Below are 19,714 nucleotides of genomic sequence, written 5' to 3'. Positions count from 1 at the left end.
TCATCACATGGTCTTGCGTTTAAAGGAGTCATGAAGAGAAAATACAACTTCGTTTAATTTGAAAGAACTAGGATTCAGTATCTCACTCAGCTCCATTACAGCCACAAAAGATGTTTTTTAACGAAAAAAAAGCAAGAAGTATTTAAAAACTTCAAAATTTGGCGCCACAGTGACGTGTTATGAGCAAGAATGACGTCACACGGGCCAACAATAATATATAATTTTCAGTGCGTTAACTGCACATTAGTATTCAAGTGATGCGGTCTAATGGAACTAGAGTCCCAATACAGACGTCCAGTCATGTGTCGTCGCGACAGGTCACTTAGGCGGCCGCCAATCGCACAAACAAGGTTCCGTGACGTCATAGAAAAGTTGCGGGAAATTGGCTAGGGGGTCGCGACTGCTTCACATGTTTTCTTTAATATTTCCGTTATTTGTTCGAAGATTGTGATGATATTGGTATCATTGTTATCAGGACTAAGCACTCTTTCTAATAAACACAACTTGTATTTTGTCTTCATGGCTCGTTTAAAAAGTGCTCCATGAGAAATTCCCTGTACTGAGCCAAGGACGAATTGCTGCGTGGGAGACCGCCAGACAGAAGTGGTCGTCCGGCAAAATTTCAGACGGCCCTAATGAGTACACAAAAGAAGTGCTTATATCCTCAATAAAATGATGTTGTGTACCTACCGTATTTTCCAGTGTACAAGTTGCGGTTCTTTTCTGAAATTTTCGTTTGCGCGTCTTATCCACTGGTGCGACTTATGCATGGAATGAATTCGTTACGTGGTGGCCGTGCGTGATCCGCGCTCAAAAAGGTGCCTGTGTGATGTCGGCGCCCGTTAAGCGACACAGCTCTATGGTCTAAATGAATGAATTATTTGTTAGCGAGTCGGAGGAAGAAGTCTTCAATGGTTTTGCCTAAACGCCATCTGTAAGTACATGCCATCTGCGTGTATCGATAAACCATTTTTGAGAAGTTAGGTCTGTCTAGACTTTGGACGGTAGATGCACGTGTCTACTAGCACTGCTCACTGGGGGATGCGTTCAGAAGTGGTGCTTTCGCCGCACTTTCTAACGAAGTGATCCTCTACAAGTTTACCTGATTAGCAAGTGAGTTTTGTACACTGGTGCGTCTTATAAGCCGGTGCGACTCATATACAGTGGAATCTCGGTCATACGAATCTCAAGGGGCGGCAAAAATATTCGTATCACCCGAAAATTCGTATCATCAGAAAATGAAAAAAAAAAAAAAAATGGAATAGTTCCGCGCATATGACAGGCGGCGGCAACATGGCGTCGGCTCATGCCGTGAAGAGGTGCAAGTAGCTTCAGTGACCGCTTGTAACCTTGTTAAAACACTGCTGAAGGTGTAAACTAAATTGCTCATGTGGGAAAGGAGCTCACAGTGTGGGAGAAAACTGCGCTATAAAATGCCATCCGCGCCAAACATCCGCGGAGGTGGCCCAGCCAGCTTCCTCCATGTGCGAGCGCTTCGAAATTGCCGCCATGAGGCACACGTCTCCCCATTGGCGCAAGTCGTGAGGCTCCTCCCACTGCCGTTCGCGGCAACCGATGCAGAGGCTGGCACCGGGGTGCCGGCCCGAATCGTCAACTCGGTAGTCAAAAGAAAGCGTGCTCATCGTCGACGCGACGTGCGCACACGAACTGCATGCGATTCGTGCGCGTCGGCGTTGCGCGCGCGTTATTTTCACGCCCGCGTTGACGATTTCGCCCCCGCTACAGATTCTACCTCGCTCGGAAAATGACGCCCGATGCCGCCATGTTGCCACGGGCAATGCCGCCGCTTGCCGCGCCGGGGGCAGCATGCGGGTGGTATTCGCGGCGGCACGTTTTCGCGAGCAGAAAACGTTCCATGCGGTTCACACTTCAACATAATCGATGCGAAAGTGGCGCAGGCAACACGGCAAGGCGACAACGGGGTAACAGAGCGCGGGGCATAGACCTCAGAAGCGAGGAATGCGGAGAAGGCAAAATGGCGAAGGTATTCACCGTCGGAAATGAGGGAACGTCTGATTGCCGTGGTTTATTCAATAAATGTAATACAAAAAAGGAAGCTGGAGGCACCCGAGCTGCAGCCAGCGGAAACGAAAGATACAGAGAGGAGAGATTGTAGCGGGAGATAAAAGGGAGGGAGAAAGACTAGGCGTCGAGAGGGCGAACCAACGCTCCCGCCTCCCGTCCACGCCGCAGTCGTCTGCTCGCGGCTCGCGTGTTCGTATCACCCGCACCGGAGTGGTAAATGCGTACGGATCATCCGAATTTTTTTACATTGCAGACACTGCATTTTCGCCGGGGAATTTTGAAAATTCGTATCACAGCGAAATTCGTATCAACCGAATTCGTATCAGCGAGATTCCACTGTACGTTCTTTTTTTTTTTCGGAAAAACTGCCATTTTGACGGGAGTGCGACTTATAGACCGGAATATACGGTAACTTTTTCTTCCCATTTCTTGGCCGCAAGGTAAGGGGGCAACCTATATTCTGGCTCGAACTATATTAATACCTCCAAAATGCAAGTGAAATGAAGAAGCCAAGAAATATGCTCCGAAAAAAAAAAATTGAGATTCACCCGAAATGCAGTTGTACAGCTACAAAGGAATGCTGCACAATTTTCTCGGAAACTTCGCAGTGCAAGAAAAATTTGCCCTTGTCCAGTACTTGAACCCAGGACCGCTGCCGATCTATGGCAGTCACTCTACCAACTGAGCTACCAGGGGGCTAGCTGGTCGTAGCGCAAGAGCGAAATGATGACAACTTGATGCGAGGATACTACCAGGGTCAGTCGACCAGTTTAGGGGAGACACTCAATAACGGTGCCCAATTTTCCCTTCACCGAAACTTGCTCCTCCTTGTTGATTCCCGCTTACCTGATCAGCTGAAAATACGATGTATTTAAACCCTGTCGTTACCTGTGACAGGTGTCAACAGGGAATGCATTGCCTGAGCCCCTCGACTCACCCTGGGCCGAGCCGGCAACGTTGGGCACCCGCGGCGGCGGCAAAACCTCGTGCGGGTGCGGTCCGTTGGTCGGCAGCCCCGCCCCGCCCCCCCCGGGCGGCTTGGTGTAGCGGGTGTCCGTTGGACGCAGGCCTCCGTTGCTGTCGCCCACACCGCAGTTGACCTGGTGCAGTGCAGAGCCATCGGCACCGACCTTGTCATGGCCGTCGTCCGCGTGCCGTGAAACGCCGCCGTCGTGCGAAGCCCGGCCGCCCCTCGTTGACGACGATGCCGCGAGGCAGTTGTTGTTTCCCATGCCGACGACGACGACGACGCACTACGAGCCCCTGATGCCTCTCAGCTGGCGTGTCTGAAGAACAGGGGGGGAAAAAAAAAATCGATAGCGTCACACAGTACAAGATTCGCATGCTTTCCTCCTGACACACCAGTACACCAGTACACCAATGACGACGTACTACGAGCCCCTGATGCCTCTCAGCTGGCATGCCTGATGAATGGGGGTAACAAAAGCAGCACTAATTACACGTTACACATGTTACATCTTACGTGTTACCCTTATAGGCCAAACTATGTTGTCAAGGGCGTAACCGGGTACGATCGCCGTAACAGCTCGTGTACAGTGCCCAACACACTTGTCCATAACAGAGAGTTCGACCTCAACTATAGTTAACCTCATTGCAATGAGACAGGTTACCACGAAATAGGAAATACGACGAGCAAATCGTATTCCCCTCGGAAGTCACCATAGGCACCATTGTACTTCAAACCTCATTTGAACGAGTTAAAGTTTGTCCGCTTCAAGATGTATCGAACAAACTTCGTCAAGAAATAAATTTTTAGTTAATTTCATGACATTGCCAATGTAGATTTGAGTCGGAGCGCGACGCGACAACTGTATTTAGCACTTAAAAACTCCCGCAATGCATCCTCCAGCAACGCGCACAAAGCTGGACGGCGCGCCATCCGCACACTGCATCTGCGAAGCCATTCCCACCTTCCTTTCACTGCACACGGCCAATGCACGTGGCATGCATGGCCGCCGACCGCAGTGTGCCTCGGCTGTTGTCATTTGCTGACGTGCGCTGCGGGAGCTGTGTCGTCGAAGGTGGGTGCATGTTTTTAAGTGCAGAGCACTTTCGGGCTCGCCTTGTCGTCGTAGCTCGCTCGCTGGACCTACATACAGCCCCACGGCATCCCGTCGCAGCAGATGTCGTCGTGGCGCAACCCAGAGGCTTCGACAGCCAAGCCATAAGCATCACAGTCATAAGCGTTCGGCACTCGCAAACCGCTGGCGCTCGTCATACATCTCCCCGTTGTTTATCGCAAAGAAAACTGCACGTACATTTGAGGCAGAAATTAACCACCAGTGCCCGCATTCATTAAAGGGACCCAGAAAAGCTTTGTGAAGGTGGCAACCAAATGCATTCAGGTGGTAGAACACATAACGAGGGATTTTTGAGCCCAGTGTGAGCCCCATACGTTGTACAGATAATTTGTAAACAATTTTTGGAGATCGCCTTTCCCAGCCGATGAGCGCGACGCCGCAGCGAGCCGACCGCGGCTGACGCAACGGCGAGGCGCGCCCCCGATTCGGCCGATCGTCGGCCGCCGGCAATGTCACTGCCATCGGCTTCCGGCTGCTCTTCCTCCTTCCTGCGTGATCCCGAGGCAAAGGCGGGTCCGCAGCGATTGACGCGTGCCTAGGTGCAGGAATGTAGCTAGCGGAGAACGGAAGTCAACCGTCGTGATGTCACATGGCTATTCCCAGTGTTTCCAGCTGCTTTGAAAGAAGCAAAGAGGGACAAGGAATCGATCGGCGAGGGGGGAGATGTGCTTCTCGCACAGCTAATACTGAATGTAGATCAATAGTTCCAACGGCATTGCATCGCTGTATTGGTACTAGGCGACAATACAGGCCTTTTGTAACTTTTACAAAAGGCTTTTCTGGGTCCCTTTAAGTTCGGAATGCTCGTTGGGTTGGTTTTTACGATAGTAACTAAAAAAAAGTGGCGGTGCAACGCCGGTACGTGCGGGAGGAACAGCAGGCCCAAAAAGAACAGAACTCCCGCTGGCGCAGTTTCAGGCATGGGGCGCGCGAGCGCTGCAAAGGCAGGAAATTTGAATTGCACTGGTTGGTAGCAGTGAGCGGGTAACAGCGCCACAGCCTATTACGGCAAATCACTGCTCTGCACTTCCCACAGCTTTCACATTCAGTGAAACGGCTTCAATATTTGTGAAGCGCTTCAGTCTGATCTTTTATCGTGGTGCATGCGTGATTCGGGTAACACGAATGCACCAGGCCGGCAGTGAAAGCAAAAGAGAGGCAGAGACGGACCCTATAATGCTAGCTAGACCAGAAGACAACCGCAATAAAAGCTGTCACATCAAGCACAAAGCTGAGTCAGACATCGTTCCATCAGGAAGGTGCATCGATGTCCAAATACGGAATTCTTTCAGGTTAACTCTGTCTGAAATGCGAGCTATGGATTTAGAACTGTAATAAAGAAGGTGTGTGATCTCCGGAATGCGGTTATTTTGTTGCGCTCTGCCGTGCGGACAGATGCGATTTCACCCGCTATTTGTTTTGGGTATGTACGGTGCGTAATATCTGTAGTGAATGCCCGCTACAGCGGTAACTAAATTGTGGTTATAGTAATGAGCAAATCATGGTGGCACCCCTTCGATTTCGCTATAACGAGGTCTAACTGTCGTAACCTCTGAGAACTGCGTGCACAAACTTTTTTGCAAACACGTCGAGGACAAATGCGGTGGACTTGGACTTCACAACGCCGTAGCAGTTTCCTGTAAATCCTTTCCGGGTAAGGCAGAGTAAGGCTGGCGATAGAAAAGCTGTGCCATAGACAAGTGTGCTGCCCTCTGTACTCTCTACTACTGCCAACCTAAAGGGGCGTAGCAACTTCCATTTCCACCAAGGTATAATTCTTCATCACCACTGGTTACTGAATAACACTGTTTCACAAAATTCGTACCTAAAAAAGAGCTAAGCCTGAGACTGGAACCTTTCCTATTTCGAAAATTGCCCGAACCTTTGTTAGTTGCATGTTTAATGCATGCTCGTCCATTCCAGCCACAGAAGCGAGACAAACGTAACTGCCATGCAACACAGAACTGGACGAGGGGGCGGAAATGCCTTTGAAGTTAGAAGCGATCGCCATCTAGCCTTGATATGCTGCCAAACTAAAGATGGTGACAAACATTGTGCAGTGCAACGCATTAAAAGGCAGAACCAAAAAGAACCAACAAGACTGAGCTGACGAGGCCTTCCGCATTGCTCGCACCGTGCGCAAATGGCCTGCTTTCCTCGCCGCAAGATGCCATCTTTCATTGAGAACGTGAAATGACCAGCCTGATTTCTTGGTTGGGAAACAAGTTTGCGGCTTCCGCAAACCTTTACCATTGGACGCCCACACGCGAAAGGCGTCCAGTGACATTCGCGGGCAGTGCGCACCCAGCAGCAACAGGAACTATCAGTGTTTCTATTGCATCACTATAAAGCTAACACAATAGATCGATGTTGAAACTACCGGGCACTTATCGGCAAACAATGCGTCCCCCCAGTTGCGACAATTGGGTTGGCTCACCAGAGTGCACGTCTGATAACACGAAATTCCGCATCCTCAAAAAAGAGAAGAGGAAACAGGTTCTCCACGCCAAAGCAATAGCAATACACAGGTACAGTTGTGAACACGTGAAGTTCGAACGGAAAAAAAATGAAGTTCCCGTACAGCAAAAGACAGTGTATTCACTCAGCTCTACTGCAACAATCAAAAGACTTTTTACCCCCCCAAAAAAGAAACAAGAAATATTGAAAATTTCATGCTACAGAGATGAGAGAGAGTGAAAAACTTTAACGAAGACCAGCGAGGTTACTGAGCCGTCGTGCTGGCTTGCGACGCCAGATGATAGAAGAAAAAGAGAAAGAAAGCAAAAAACAAAAGAAAGAAAACAAAAACAAAAAGAACTATAGAAATGAAAAGATGTCATTTGATTTGCCCAAAATTTCCAATTCCAAAACTCTGCTGAAGCGATGCAGTATGGGCCACAACTGAAACTCAGTTATCAGTGTATCAACTGCACATTAGCATTTAAGCGAAATAATCGAACGAAACTAGAAACACTACAATCACCCAGTCAGGTGTTATAGCAATGGTTTAGGCCGGCAGCTGCCAATTACAGAAAATGCCGCAGAAAAGTTGCCAGAAAGTGGCTGAGGGGGAGTCGCCACTGCTTCACATGCTTTCTTAATATTTCCATCATTTATTTCAAGTTTTATACGCAGCGTGCATCATTGTTATCTGGACAAAATCAGTCCTTTTAATAAACTGGATTTTTTAAGCCCCTTCAGGTCAACAGGTTATGATATGGCGGTTCAGTCAGCAGTCCCAACACGGCACTACTTCCACATCCCCACTGTGTGAATCAAATTACCAAGACAAACTTGAATGGGTAATGATCTTTCATGAAACACTGCAGCCGCCCCGAACGCACCGTATTATAACTCTGGTAACGACACCGTTTTTAACAATGCAAGGATATTCAACAACATGGAAATACGGTCCGCGAGGTGCAAATGCACAAAAGAAAGTTTACAAAAACAAATAACAATGCAAGGATATTCAACAACATGAAAATACGGTCCGCGAGGTGCAAATGCACAAAAGAAAGTTTACAAAAACAAATGAGACAGACTAAGCAACCCGCGCACAATGGACTTGGAAACCAGAACGGAAGTTAGTCTACCAGGTCACTTCCTTTCTTGGAACACTTCAGAAACTGGGAGGCGGAATTTCCTGCAACTTTCCAGACGTCTTATCACTGAGGCAAGGCACATAACAGGATGTTTGCGCAATGATTCGAAACACTTGAGGCACTGACGAACTGAGCAGTTAAAGTGTCAAGGAAAAAAAAATAAAGATATGAGAAGCACGAATCAGTTTTTCGGGGGTGAGTGTTTGTAATGAACGACTTCCAAGTTATGAATCATTTTCAGGAGTAAGTAGCCACACCTCTTTCTACTGACCCGCTCCATGATCGTGATGATGTTTATAAATAAACTTTACTAGTCAGAGTCGTTAAGGGCCAGTGCATACCCCCATTTGCAGCCCATGGGATGAGAGCTGTGGGCGGGTATGTAACAATCTCCGCCAGTAAGATTTCTGAAACTTTGCAGAATGGGTCATGCGATCTACCACTTTTAAAAATGATGTAATTAAAAGAAATGGGTTGTGCAGAATCTTGGCAGCAGCGGAATTAGGCATGCAACTAAATCACTTAAAATGAACCCTAAAGCTTCATAACCGCGGCACCAACCACGTGTTACCAAAAGGCCTAACCAGTCACCTATTATTTCATGGCGTCAATTATTATGGATGATCAACTAAAATCTACATAATGAATTCTTTTCCCATTAACCCTTTCGGCCCTGGTGACGTCGATTGATGCCACCACATAAAAGTTTCTATAGTGCACAGAAAACGAAACCAAAACCCCTGGTTTTCTGGGGAATTGCTCTTCAAGGATGCCTATTGCGATAGACATTGTTTTTGTTGAGTTTTAGAGCGAGCGGGACTGTATAAAGCAGCAGCTTTGGTGAAGACACAACTACGCTGGTGAGGCTAAAAAAAAAAAAAACGGGCGTCCTAGTTTTTTTCCAAAGCCTGCAAATCTTTATATATTTGCGCTATGAAGCTACTTTTTTTGTTTTCAGGCCCATCTGGTCATAAATGTTATAAAAACACGCAAAAAAGATGTTTCTGCTTCATTTAAAATTTTTAATTGAAAGCTTTTTAATAAATTGCCTCATTAATAAATCAGTTATTATTTGCACTACACGCACTCAGTTTTTGGGCTTATGGGGCCCTGAAACTTTAAGAAAACACTAAAAAAGCCTGGTTTTTCTTCAAATAAAACAAAACAGGGCCTCAAGGGTTAACCAATCTGAAGCATCTCCAGCCAAGGACTGTCGAAGCAAAAACTACAAAGTCGCTTCAGCTATTAAAAGCACAACCACAAAACACGAGTCATAAAGCTGTCAACACTGATCTCATTTATACCCTTGTATGCACTGATAAGCCGCGAAAATCAAAGCTCCAACACATATTACAAGCAGATTCCTCATGACTACTACAGAAGCAAAAACAAAAACACGGACATACCCAAAAGTGCAAAAAAGATTCCACAGTAGGATCAGATGCAACCGCTCGCACGCCTTGCCACACACTTTGACCAGTTCAGCTCCCAGCAATTTTTTGACACGCAACACCAAAAACCGACCGAGCCAAAGCCACAAGACAGACTTAGCAAACGTGCGTGCTTTGAGAACAGGAAAATAACAATAGAGAATATTTCCAATCGCCGCAAACCTTGCAACGCCGATACGCTATCGCCACTGACAACAATCTGTACGACATACCTCGAAGCACACGAAGATAGGTTATCTCTCCCGCACTATGATGCAGAGCCAATTCACGTCTGACGTTAGTCATCGGAGCGGTCCCAACGCGCACCAGCAGACATAATTACAATGGTTCGCCGGAAGTTATTGCTATCAGCAGTGTAATACGCCCCAACACCCACATTGATTTTTGACCCCGCGAAACGTTACCGCCGACTTTGTGGGGACGTTCTTTCGACAAAAAGGCTAGCTGACAAACTAATCTAAAATGTGACACAACATACAATAGATTCATCAAAGTTGCCCCAGCCAGGGTTACGAATGGGCCACACACATGCAACCTACTGCATCTGCTCACTGAATCGTCGAGACAAGTGTGGAGACCACTTTACTGTAATCCACATCCTGATTCAAAGCAGGGCACTCAACACAGCACGATGCAAACCCTTGCCAGAACACTACAATCAGATTCCACTCCACCCACTGTCCTTTTTATCGGACAACCCTAGTATTCTCCAAAACGCGTCTTTAACAATTTATCGGACATTAAATTTTTACAGCTCATTTTATATTGTTTGTAAAACAACCTGGCGCTATGCGCCGACCCTCTTCATTCTTTCAATCCTTGCCGCTGTTACTCTAATTACCCGATTTTAATTAGCCTTCCGAATCTCACCACATTTACTGAACGGTTAAAAGTTCTTTGTCACTCTTTGTGCTTTGTTGGCCTTGCACCATTAAGGGGAGACGTCGGGGGGGACACTGCTCTTAAAACTTGTCAATCTTGCCGCTTTTTTTCCACTGATTTCAAATACGGCATTATTTTTTGAGCTGGTCAATTAGTTCTTGATATAATTAGGGATAATTAGCCATTTTTGGCGGAACAATAGACAAAACAGTGTTGGCCATAAAACTGCGATCTTTATATTTTTTCAATACTATGAACTCTGGTGAGTGTGATAAGAGAATCGGTTTTTTGATGCACCGCTTGGAACTAATTTTACAGCTCATTAAACTTTGGTGGCACCAGTGGCAAGGAACCATTTTGAATGCCCATTTCAAACACCAAAGTTTAATGAGCTGTAAAATTAGTTCCAAGTGGTGCATCAAAAAACCAATCGTTTTATTGCACTCACCGGGGTTCATAGTATCGAAAAAATATAAATATTACAGTTTTATGACTAACACTGTTTTGTGTATTGTTCCACCAAAAATGGCTAATTATTCCTAATTATCTTGGTAACTAATTGGCCGACTTAAAAGTAATACCACATTTGAAATCAGTGGAAAAGAAGCAGCAAGACCGACAAGTTTAACAGGAAGCTGTTTTAAGAGCAGTGTCCCCCCCGGCCATGACGGCAAAATACCACTTGGCTCAATTTCATTAAAGAACCAGCTTTTCATAACTTACTCGGCCCCATTCAAGCCACGAAAGACGTTTTTTAAGCAATAACGTGAGAGATACAAAACAATGTGAACTTTACGTTGCAGCTATGTATTATGGGCCGCAGTGACATAAGGGTCAGCCCTAAAAACGCCGTTGTCAGTGTGTCAACTTCACGTCAACGTTCAAACGGAGCTAGAGGCTCCACCACACAAGCACGGTAATGTTTCTTGCCGTTGGCTTAGGCCAGCGGCACCCCCTATCACCCAACGAAGATTAGACGACATCATTGAGAAACCGCTGGAAACTGCCAGGAAGTCACCGCTGCTTCCTCTGCCGTTCTCAACATCTCTATTACTTGTTTGGAATTTGCCATAAAACTGCTGTGATCGTTATCGTATCACCAGAGCAGCCTTTCTAATGAACCAAAATCGAAATTTTGTCTTCATGGCCCCTTAAAGGAGCCATGAAGAGAAAATACAACTTCGTTTAATTTGAAAGAACTAGGATTCAGTATCTCAGTCAGCTCCATTACAGCCACAAAGGATGTTTTATTAACGAAAAAAAAAAAAAGCAAGAAGTATTTAAAAATTTCAAATTTTGCGCCACAGTGATGTGTTATAGCGAGAATGACGTCATACGGACCAACAATGAAACATAATTTTCAGTGCGCTAACTGCACGTTAGCATTCAAGTGATGCGGTCAAATGGAACTAGAGGCCCCATTACAGACGTCCAGTCATGTGTCGTCGCGACAGGCCAGTTAGGCGGCCGCCAATCGCACAAACAAGGTTCCGTGACGTCGTAGAAAAGTTGCGGGAAATTGGCTAGGGGGTCGCGACTGCTTCCCAGGTTTTCTTTCATATCTCCGTTGTTTGTTCGAAGATTGCGATGATATTGGTATCACTGTTATCGGGACTAAGCCGTCTTTTTAATAAACCCAACTTGTGTTTTTGTCTTCATGGCTCCTTTAAAGCAGATAACTATAACGATCACCCAAACGCCCCCTCAAAGTCGTCGAACAACAGGCAAGGAACTGAACTCACCTGGCCGTTTGGAAGAAATGTCGACAGTGGTCGGCAGGCCCTCTCCGACCCATCCCAACGCCCGGCTCGAAACTGCGCCGCTCCTTCGAACCGCACCACGTCTCCGCACACGGCCACCACAGACTGCGCAAGACAAGGCGGCGGGTCTCAAAAGAGGAAGTACGATCGCCACGAGAGGAAGTTCCTTCTCCGCCTCCTTCTGAAATCGCGCGTGTAAGGCGTGTGCGCGACACTGGGATGTCGTAGGGCGAGGCAACGGCAGCCGCTTCCTTTCTAATAGCCTGGCTTGCAAAATTTGTGGGCGGAATCCCGGAATTTCTGCTTTGGCTCTGTTTGTGTGCCTAGTGGTAACGATAAGCTGGTTTTCCCAGCCACATCACTGTTGGGAATGTTTCCACGGTGTTTAGTCACTAAATTTTCACTGAACTGCTTGTAGAAAGCATCTAAGAAGCCAGATTCAGTTACTTAAGCTATTTTCTAGCAAGAACTAGTGAAACTGACTTTAAGTGGGCACACTGGTCGTAAACCAGAAAAGTTTGTATTTACAGTTATGATCATGAAAATTGGGGGGTGGGGGGCATATGTAGTTTTTCATTCTGGTGGTAGATATGAAATTTCTTTTTGTGTAAAACAAACTATATTCAAATTTATTCGAATATTCATATTTGATTGTTTGACAGCTTTTCTAAAATGCCTACTGGAGTGCTGCAGCTGAACGAGGTACCAGTGAACTGTGCACAAATCAAGGAGTGCAATAATACTAACAGTATCATTCTATCTGGTCTACAGCAGAAGTTACGACCGTTTGAAGTTTGGGTTTGAAAGGCGGAAACCAGAAAAACCGCTTTTGTCTTCGAAGCCCAAACAACAAATGGTTGCAACTTCTGCTACATACCAGATAGAATGATAACGTCAGTCTTATTGCACTCCTTGATTTGTGCACAGTTCACTGGCGGTACCTTGTTCAGATGCATCACTCCAGCAGCTTGTTTACAAAGGCTGTCAAACAATCAAATATGAACATTCGAATTAATTTGAATGTAATCGTTTTACACAAAAACAAATTTTGCGTCTACAGTCGGAATGACAAACTATTTGTGTCCCCAAATTTTTATTGTCACAACTCTAAAAATAAAATTTTCGATCAAAGACCCATGTGCCCCCCTTTATCACCATGTGTCACTCCATGATGATTTTTTTGGACTACCTCTGGTAATTTTTCCATGCTGCGACCATTCCTACAAAGTTAAATGCACAAATTGCCGCTCATCTTCGTTTGCCCAGTCTTTCATTCCACGTACCATGGCCGAATGGAATAATATACCATCAGATACAGCGTTTCAAAGAGACAACACGAAACTTCAGGAACTCATCCAAGGGCCAATCTAACGCTTTGCTCTGATTCCGTGTTTTTGTTTTCCTTCTTTCAAAACGTCGCTAATTTCTTTTTTTGCCCTGTATTTTCCTTTTTCTTTTCGTTGTGCTGATGTGTTGTGCTGTCGTACGTTGTGTTCGCGATAGAATTTGAACCATTTGTATTGTATTTGTGTCTTTTTCCTTGTTATTGTATACAGAATTTCGCGTCATCGTTGTTTTCAAGGTTACGATGCTTATAGATTTGTGCTCTCAGTTTGAGTATTCCTTTTTCGTTTGTTGTTTTTTATTTTTATTATGCTCATACAATATATGTGCAAATGTAACCCCTCTATGTAATACTCCTTCACTGGGGCCTTTAGGGGTGTTGCGAATAAATAAGATAAATAAATAAGTGATAACGGTAAGCTGGTTTCCCCAACCACATAACTGTTGGGAATGTTTTCACAGTGTTTAGCCACTAAATTTTTACTGAACTGCTCGGAGAAAGTATCTAAGAAGCCAGGTTCAGTTATTTCAGCTATTTTCTTACAAGAACCAGTGAAGATGGTTTAAAGGTGCAAAAAACGCTGCCGCAAGAAACAAACAAGACTGGTAAGGCACTTTGTATGTCTTGTTTGTTTCCTCTTGTGTTTTGCGCCTTGTGTTTTGCGCCTTTAGAGGCGCATTTTTTTGCGCCTCTAAACCTTTTCACTCACGTCAATTGATTGATTCACTGTGGGGATTAACGCACTAAAGCTACTCTTGGGTTATGAGGCATGCCACAGTGGAGGACTCCGGATTAATTTTGACCACTGAAGATCTCCAACGTGCGCCAAAAACTCCTCGCTTTTCGCCTCTATCTTTCTACTCCTGCCAAACCAACTGGCCCACATCAAGGATTTGCAAGTATCCCAAGAACTCATCTTTGCGACAAAATGATACCAGTAGTGCGACATTATCTTGACCTTATCAAACTACTGTTTCATTGAGTGTTCCTTAGTCCAAAATTCTACGGCCTGGCTAAATTCCCATGCAGTCCGGTAGCCCCTCTATCACCTTTTTATCAGATATATAATACGACAAAACCGGGCTGTCTGATAGTCTAACAACTGGTTTTCAGAAAGTTACTGTCCTCCAACTAGATTTTTGTGACTGATGACGCATTCCACGATCTGAAAATCATGCGGAAACAGTAAATTTTTCTGTATAGCTCATCAAGTACAAACTCAAATATTTCGCTAATTGAGCTTGGTTTTTTTGCAAAAGACTGCCAAGGTTCCGCGAACGCCCTGGAAGGAAATAGCTGCAACCACGAGGCACTGAAATAACAGAATGACGCTGTGGTGCTATCAGATGAAGTCTGATCCCACATTTGTACGCCCTTTTATCTCGCAACTCTTATCCTAAAGGTTGTGCAAACTATAGACCCTGGAAATGCAAATAATGAGACACCTACACAGTTATATGGCAGACTGGAATGCACGTGGCTGTGCATAGGCACTTTTTGTATTTTGCCTTCCTCGGAAATGCGACCACTAGGAATCAAATTCGCGTCCAAAAGGCCATAAGTCTAGTGCTTTCGCCACTGAGAGGCGACGTATGAGTCTTGTATGCCTAATGATACATTCGCGCACATATGAGGCATAAAACACATCATGTAGTTGACACTGCGAAGTGTTTGACAGCAGCTACCAAGTGCGCTTCAAAGTAACATTCTCTCACAACGTTCTGCTGTCACACAAACCCTTGACAACACACCAGTACTTTTTCCCCCCCACAAAAGTCAGCTACGAGTTGTGACACTTCGACTAGTCGAAGTTGTATCAACACTCTACAGCGCCCAGCTACAAGCTTCCTCCTCGCTATGCAATAGTAATCAGTACCGGGTGACTAATAACTTCCTGGGAGGATAGACAAAATGATAGTGAAGGCTTACGCCGACTGCGCTGTCGGCCGTTTGCGGACGCGCCACAACCAGCAAGCTCAACGTCATTCGTAGGCCGGAAGACGGCCGTTCCCAAAGAATGCGCTTATGAACGCGTCAATTCAGCAAACAAAACAGCGCATGAAAATCAGGCGACGCTGGACGTGACCAATCGCGCCAGAAAACAAAACCGAAACAGCCGATGACTGACGCGAAGGAGTCAGTGGGACGGCCAGAAAAAAAAAAAAAAAAGCGAAATGAAAGAACACGAAAGGCGGCGGGAGGGGGGGAATTGCAAAAAAATGATCGCTTCTTCTCCTTGGACGAGGGGCGAGAGCGTCTTCGAGCTAACCGTGACCTGGCGCTTTTCCAAGAACGGTCCGCGGCGGCTTTACTCGTCGGGCGAGTTGCAGGCGACTCTGATGCGCGGGCCGGCCGCAACAATGAACGTCCGTTACGCGACATGGTACCAGCGGACCGTAATATGTTAAGCACGTTCAATCGCCCCTTCAAACTAGAGTTTTTTGCTGCACGGTCAGGTTCCCGGACATGAGGCGGAGGTAATGCGGCAACTCTTCGCGCAGACGTCGTCCGCGAATAAACCGCGGATTAACGAAAACTTTGAACGACCGTATGAGAAGAGAGAGCGGAGGAACGGGAAATCTAATTATCAGGGTCATACGCTGTCTGGCAGGAACTACACAACGCCGTTTTCTTTTTCCCACGGGCCGCTGAATCGGGCCGAAAAATTAGCATCGAGCTGGTTCACGCCAAGCGGCTATTGTTCACGTAAGCCGCGGCTGGCATTTGGGGTCGCTGTTCTCTAAAAATAGTCGCGAACCGCTTGAACGAGAAACAAAACAGCAGCAAAACGGAAACTCGTCTCTTAAAAACTTGCCCGGCGACGATGCGGCAAGAGGATGAAAACGAAAAGCGACCAAAATCTCGACTACCGGACGGGCACATCCCGAGCGGAGCGCCCGTGCTTGGGCGACCCGAAAACGCGAACGGACGTCCCGACGGCCGCAGGAGAATGGGCGACGCATCTTCGTGACCTAGTCGTGCGATGTCATGTTTATAACGGGCGTTGATTCCCTCAACGGCCAGCTCGGGTACGCTGGTCGCCAGTGAGGCTTGAGTCAACGACGCGAAAAAGCAACGCCTCACCTCACAGCGATCAGCTCATGATCGGGGCCACAAAACGCTGTCGTCTTCGGTGTAGGTTCCGCAGAGCCGGCGAATATCAAGGGGAACAAGTAGGCTTTGCGGCGATTCCGGCTCTTCGCTTTTCCTCTTGTTTAGTTTCCCTCGCACTTCGCGGCGGTGCATGCAAGTACGCTACGGCGAGAGCTCCCGGGAGACATCTTGACAGGGCATCGACACAGCGGACCACCTCTAACCTCGTTAGCCTTCGCAGAAACGGCTACCTTTCCGCCAACGGGCTACCAACTTATTGACGCCAGCTGACTTTGTTTGCATAGGTGGCGCCACTTAAAAATAAATTACAAACCTTTTACAAAACTTTTTCTCGTCAACCTAATTATAACTAAAACCTTCTAAATCCACATATTTTCTTATGTGTGATAAATATACTTATGTCTTGACGCACTAGTGAAATTAAGTCGCATAGAACTACAACTCGCCGCACAGTAATAAGGCGACATCTGCAGATTTTTGTAAAAAATAGTGAAATATGTCAAGTTTTGCAGCCAGCATTTGAACATGCTTTTTACAGCAATCAAAACACAAAAAAAAAACAAAATATTTAAAAAATGTTTTGTTTTATTTTGTAATATTGAAACTTTAGCCTGTGTGTTTTGGTCACCTTTCTCCTTTTTTCGACGAGACTATTCGTCACGTGACCTCTAACAACTATGGCCGCCACAATGCACTCAAAAAAGCGCGTTTGTTACTATTACGATGGTAAGTTGTGCTAATTTTCGCCTCTAATGACAGCATTTTGGCCGCGATATCGGCTATTGTTTCTCATTTTCGCGTGCACTATAATAGTTGCTTGTAAATTATTGTTTTTATGCAACCCAGGCGATGTTATGGCTCGGCAAGCTTCGGCGGCTTTGACAAACATTTCGCTTTGTTCGTATCTTCGAAACGCTTACTACAATATCTGCACAAGTTGTGGTAATTCGTTTGATTATCAGGGGATATCTATAGAGTCATTTCGTAGTGTGACTTTGCGCATGTACAGGTAGTTGCTCAGAAAAGCTCGAAGCCGGTTCAAAAAAACGAAGCGGTTGTAGCGAAATTTCGGAAGCTGAGTTTCGTTACTGTGTTCGTTAGCATTGCAATGTTCTGCAAATGCCTCTGTCCAAAGTAGTGAGGTCGTGCTAGTTTAATTTACGGATTAGGTGTACCTCTTTAAGAGTAATATAGAATATTTCTTGTTTGGCTGCGTTTTATTCTGTTTAGCTCTGCTGTGTGATAGTCCGGAACTTCGAAACTATTCGACCTTTATCCGAACTTTATTTGTGTAGGGTGTTCTTGGTTGTTTAGGTTATATATACTTCTTGATATTTTCAAAGCACATAGTGTTTATGATCGTCTGCAATTACTTCTCTATGATATTTTCATCCTAAGTGCTTGAAAATATCTGGCGGTGCGCTGTGGCGCATACAGTTGGCCGAATATTCGAATGTTCTTCTACATTTCGCAATGACAGCAACACATTACATTTCACCGATTTTGTTTTTGAGCGGTCAAATTTTCCCAAAATTGGTATTAGCTCCATCCGATCACACGTTTGTTTGAAATTTCTCCTTTAGGACTTCTTTCCCATCTGAATAGCGGTCTTACGCGCACACCCTTACAAATGCATATATTGCATAACGAAAGGTTTTCTTGATGTTTCAGTAAAACCCCGCGACACCAACGCAAGCTTCGTAGGACTAACGCAGAGGTTCATTGAGTTTTTTTTTTTTAAGTAATAATAATGGAGGCATAAGATACAGAGGTACAAAGAAAAAAGATCACTTCTGCACTTCACTGCAGTTTGTCGAGAGGGCTCTTGAAAAACCTTAGCAGTCACAATAAATTATGTAAGACGCCTGTTTTGGCGCAATAATTTCCTAGAAAAATCGCTGGCATATAATAAATGTAACAGAGAGTTTACGAATTTTATTCAAACAAATAAAATGCAGGCTTACTGAATTTCGTATGTTAATTGTATGGGCACTTAAGACAAGCGCATAGCAACCATGAAGTGAGGAATTAAAAGTTCTTGCACAGTGGAGGGCTGTCATCGAATCAGCCACTGTCATCTCAAGCAGCCATGAGAAAGATTGAAGCAGTGCTCCAGAAAGGGCTTGTGGTAACGTCACATGCAAGGTTGCACATTTTGCATTGCAAAATAGCAACCAGTGAATGCTATCTCGTAATGAAAATACCGCGATTAGTTATGTGCCGCCATAGATGATGGTGAGATACGCTTGCATTTTTTCATATTGTAATTCTTTTAATATTGGTATAAGCTAGAATACCATCGTATACAGCAACAAGATTTGTAACACGTACAGAAAACTCCCATAAAGATGAAATCGAAGAGATCATGATGTTTGTTCGTATTATCAGAAATGCGTGATTTGTAACACGTACAGAAAACTCCCATAAAGACAAATTCGAAGAGATCATGAGCGTTTGTTCGTATTATCAGAAATGCGTCTCGAGCAGGCGTTTTTTGCCTTGTGTGTGTCAGAAGAAAGCAGGAGTTTGTTCGTCTTAATCGCAGAATTCATCATAACCGAGTGTGTATTAACGAGAGTCTAGTGTACCTAAAAGTTCTGGCCAACGCACAAGGATTTCAATGAGACGGTCTGTCTTTGAAAGCGTCCTGTCTCCAGCTTATTACAAATTTGTGCTGTTGTGTCAGCTATTACGTTGTTGAAAAAATTTTAATTCTTACTCATGCGGTAGCTTCATCTTGTAGTACTTCTTGCAACATGGCGCGGTTGCATGGAAGCTTTTATTTGTTACATTTCACATTGTGGTCGTAATCACTTGGCTTTTCTTTTGGGACAAACGATACATTAGAGTTAATTGTTCAGGCTCCATCGCAACAGCTGCTAAGTATCTCCGGATTCCAGAGTACAGTCAATGCTTGATGTGCACCCTTATGCTTCTGTTTCTTTGTTGCTTATGTTGCTGTTGCTCTTATGTTATGTCGTTGTTGCTGGTTCTTTTTTTTTTTCTTTTTTTTAACAGTTTTACTCCATAATCGTAAAGTCGTATCCTTCAGTTTGCTGACACTTCACCATGCACTTGCAGGGGACATCGGCAACTACTACTATGGCCAGGGCCATCCAATGAAGCCACATCGCATGCGGATGACACATAACCTCATCCTCAACTATGGCCTCTACCGGAAGATGGAGATCTACGTGAGGCTCGCGCATTTTTTTCTTTTTTTCTCCTACTTCTGCATCCCTCCCCACTGTTGAGTCCTAGCCGTTGTGTTTCCATAACCAACCGGCCTCACCCTGAGTATTTCGCTGATTGCGTAGTTTTCTCGCATACAAACTGCGTGAGACATTTGTTGGCAAAATTGCCGAACCTTGGATTGAAGAATTAAACAATGTTGGGTCAGGATCTGTGT

At 45.4% G+C, this 19,714-nt stretch overlaps 2 protein-coding genes across 4 annotated transcripts in view; one reads left to right on the top strand and one right to left on the bottom strand.

Moving 5' to 3' along the window:
* Window positions 1–16,547, bottom strand: part of Src64b (Tyrosine-protein kinase Src64B) — a 35,814-nt gene extending 19,267 nt beyond the window's left edge. The window contains exons 1-3 of one of the 2 annotated variants that reach the window (XM_077689930.1): window positions 16,276–16,547; window positions 11,829–11,951; window positions 2,984–3,332 (exon numbers count right to left, since the gene is read on the bottom strand). In XM_077689930.1, the coding sequence (XP_077546056.1) occupies window positions 2,984–3,278 (295 nt within the window). In that variant the 5' untranslated portion in view covers window positions 3,279–3,332; window positions 11,829–11,951; window positions 16,276–16,547. Of the gene's footprint in view, window positions 1–2,983; window positions 3,333–9,159; window positions 9,328–11,828; window positions 11,952–16,275 lie in introns of those variants that run through there. The other variant, XM_077689931.1, reaches the window with a different exon arrangement.
* A 361-nt stretch (window positions 16,548–16,908) lies between these two features.
* Hdac1 (histone deacetylase 1) overlaps window positions 16,909–19,714 on the top strand; it is a 31,775-nt gene continuing 28,969 nt past the window's right edge. For both annotated transcript variants that reach the window (XM_077689929.1, XM_077689928.1), the window contains exons 1-2: window positions 16,909–17,031; window positions 19,387–19,499. In XM_077689929.1, coding sequence (XP_077546055.1) covers window positions 16,983–17,031; window positions 19,387–19,499 — 162 coding nt within the window. In that variant the 5' untranslated portion in view covers window positions 16,909–16,982. The remainder of the gene's footprint in view (window positions 17,032–19,386; window positions 19,500–19,714) is intronic.

This window comes from Haemaphysalis longicornis, unplaced genomic scaffold (assembly GCF_048455015.1).
Source record: "Haemaphysalis longicornis isolate Haplotype H1 unplaced genomic scaffold, Haemaphysalis longicornis Haplotype H1 scaffold_10, whole genome shotgun sequence".
Taxonomy (NCBI): Eukaryota; Metazoa; Arthropoda; class Arachnida; order Ixodida; family Ixodidae; genus Haemaphysalis; species Haemaphysalis longicornis.
This window is presented reverse-complemented; position numbering and strand designations above follow the sequence as displayed.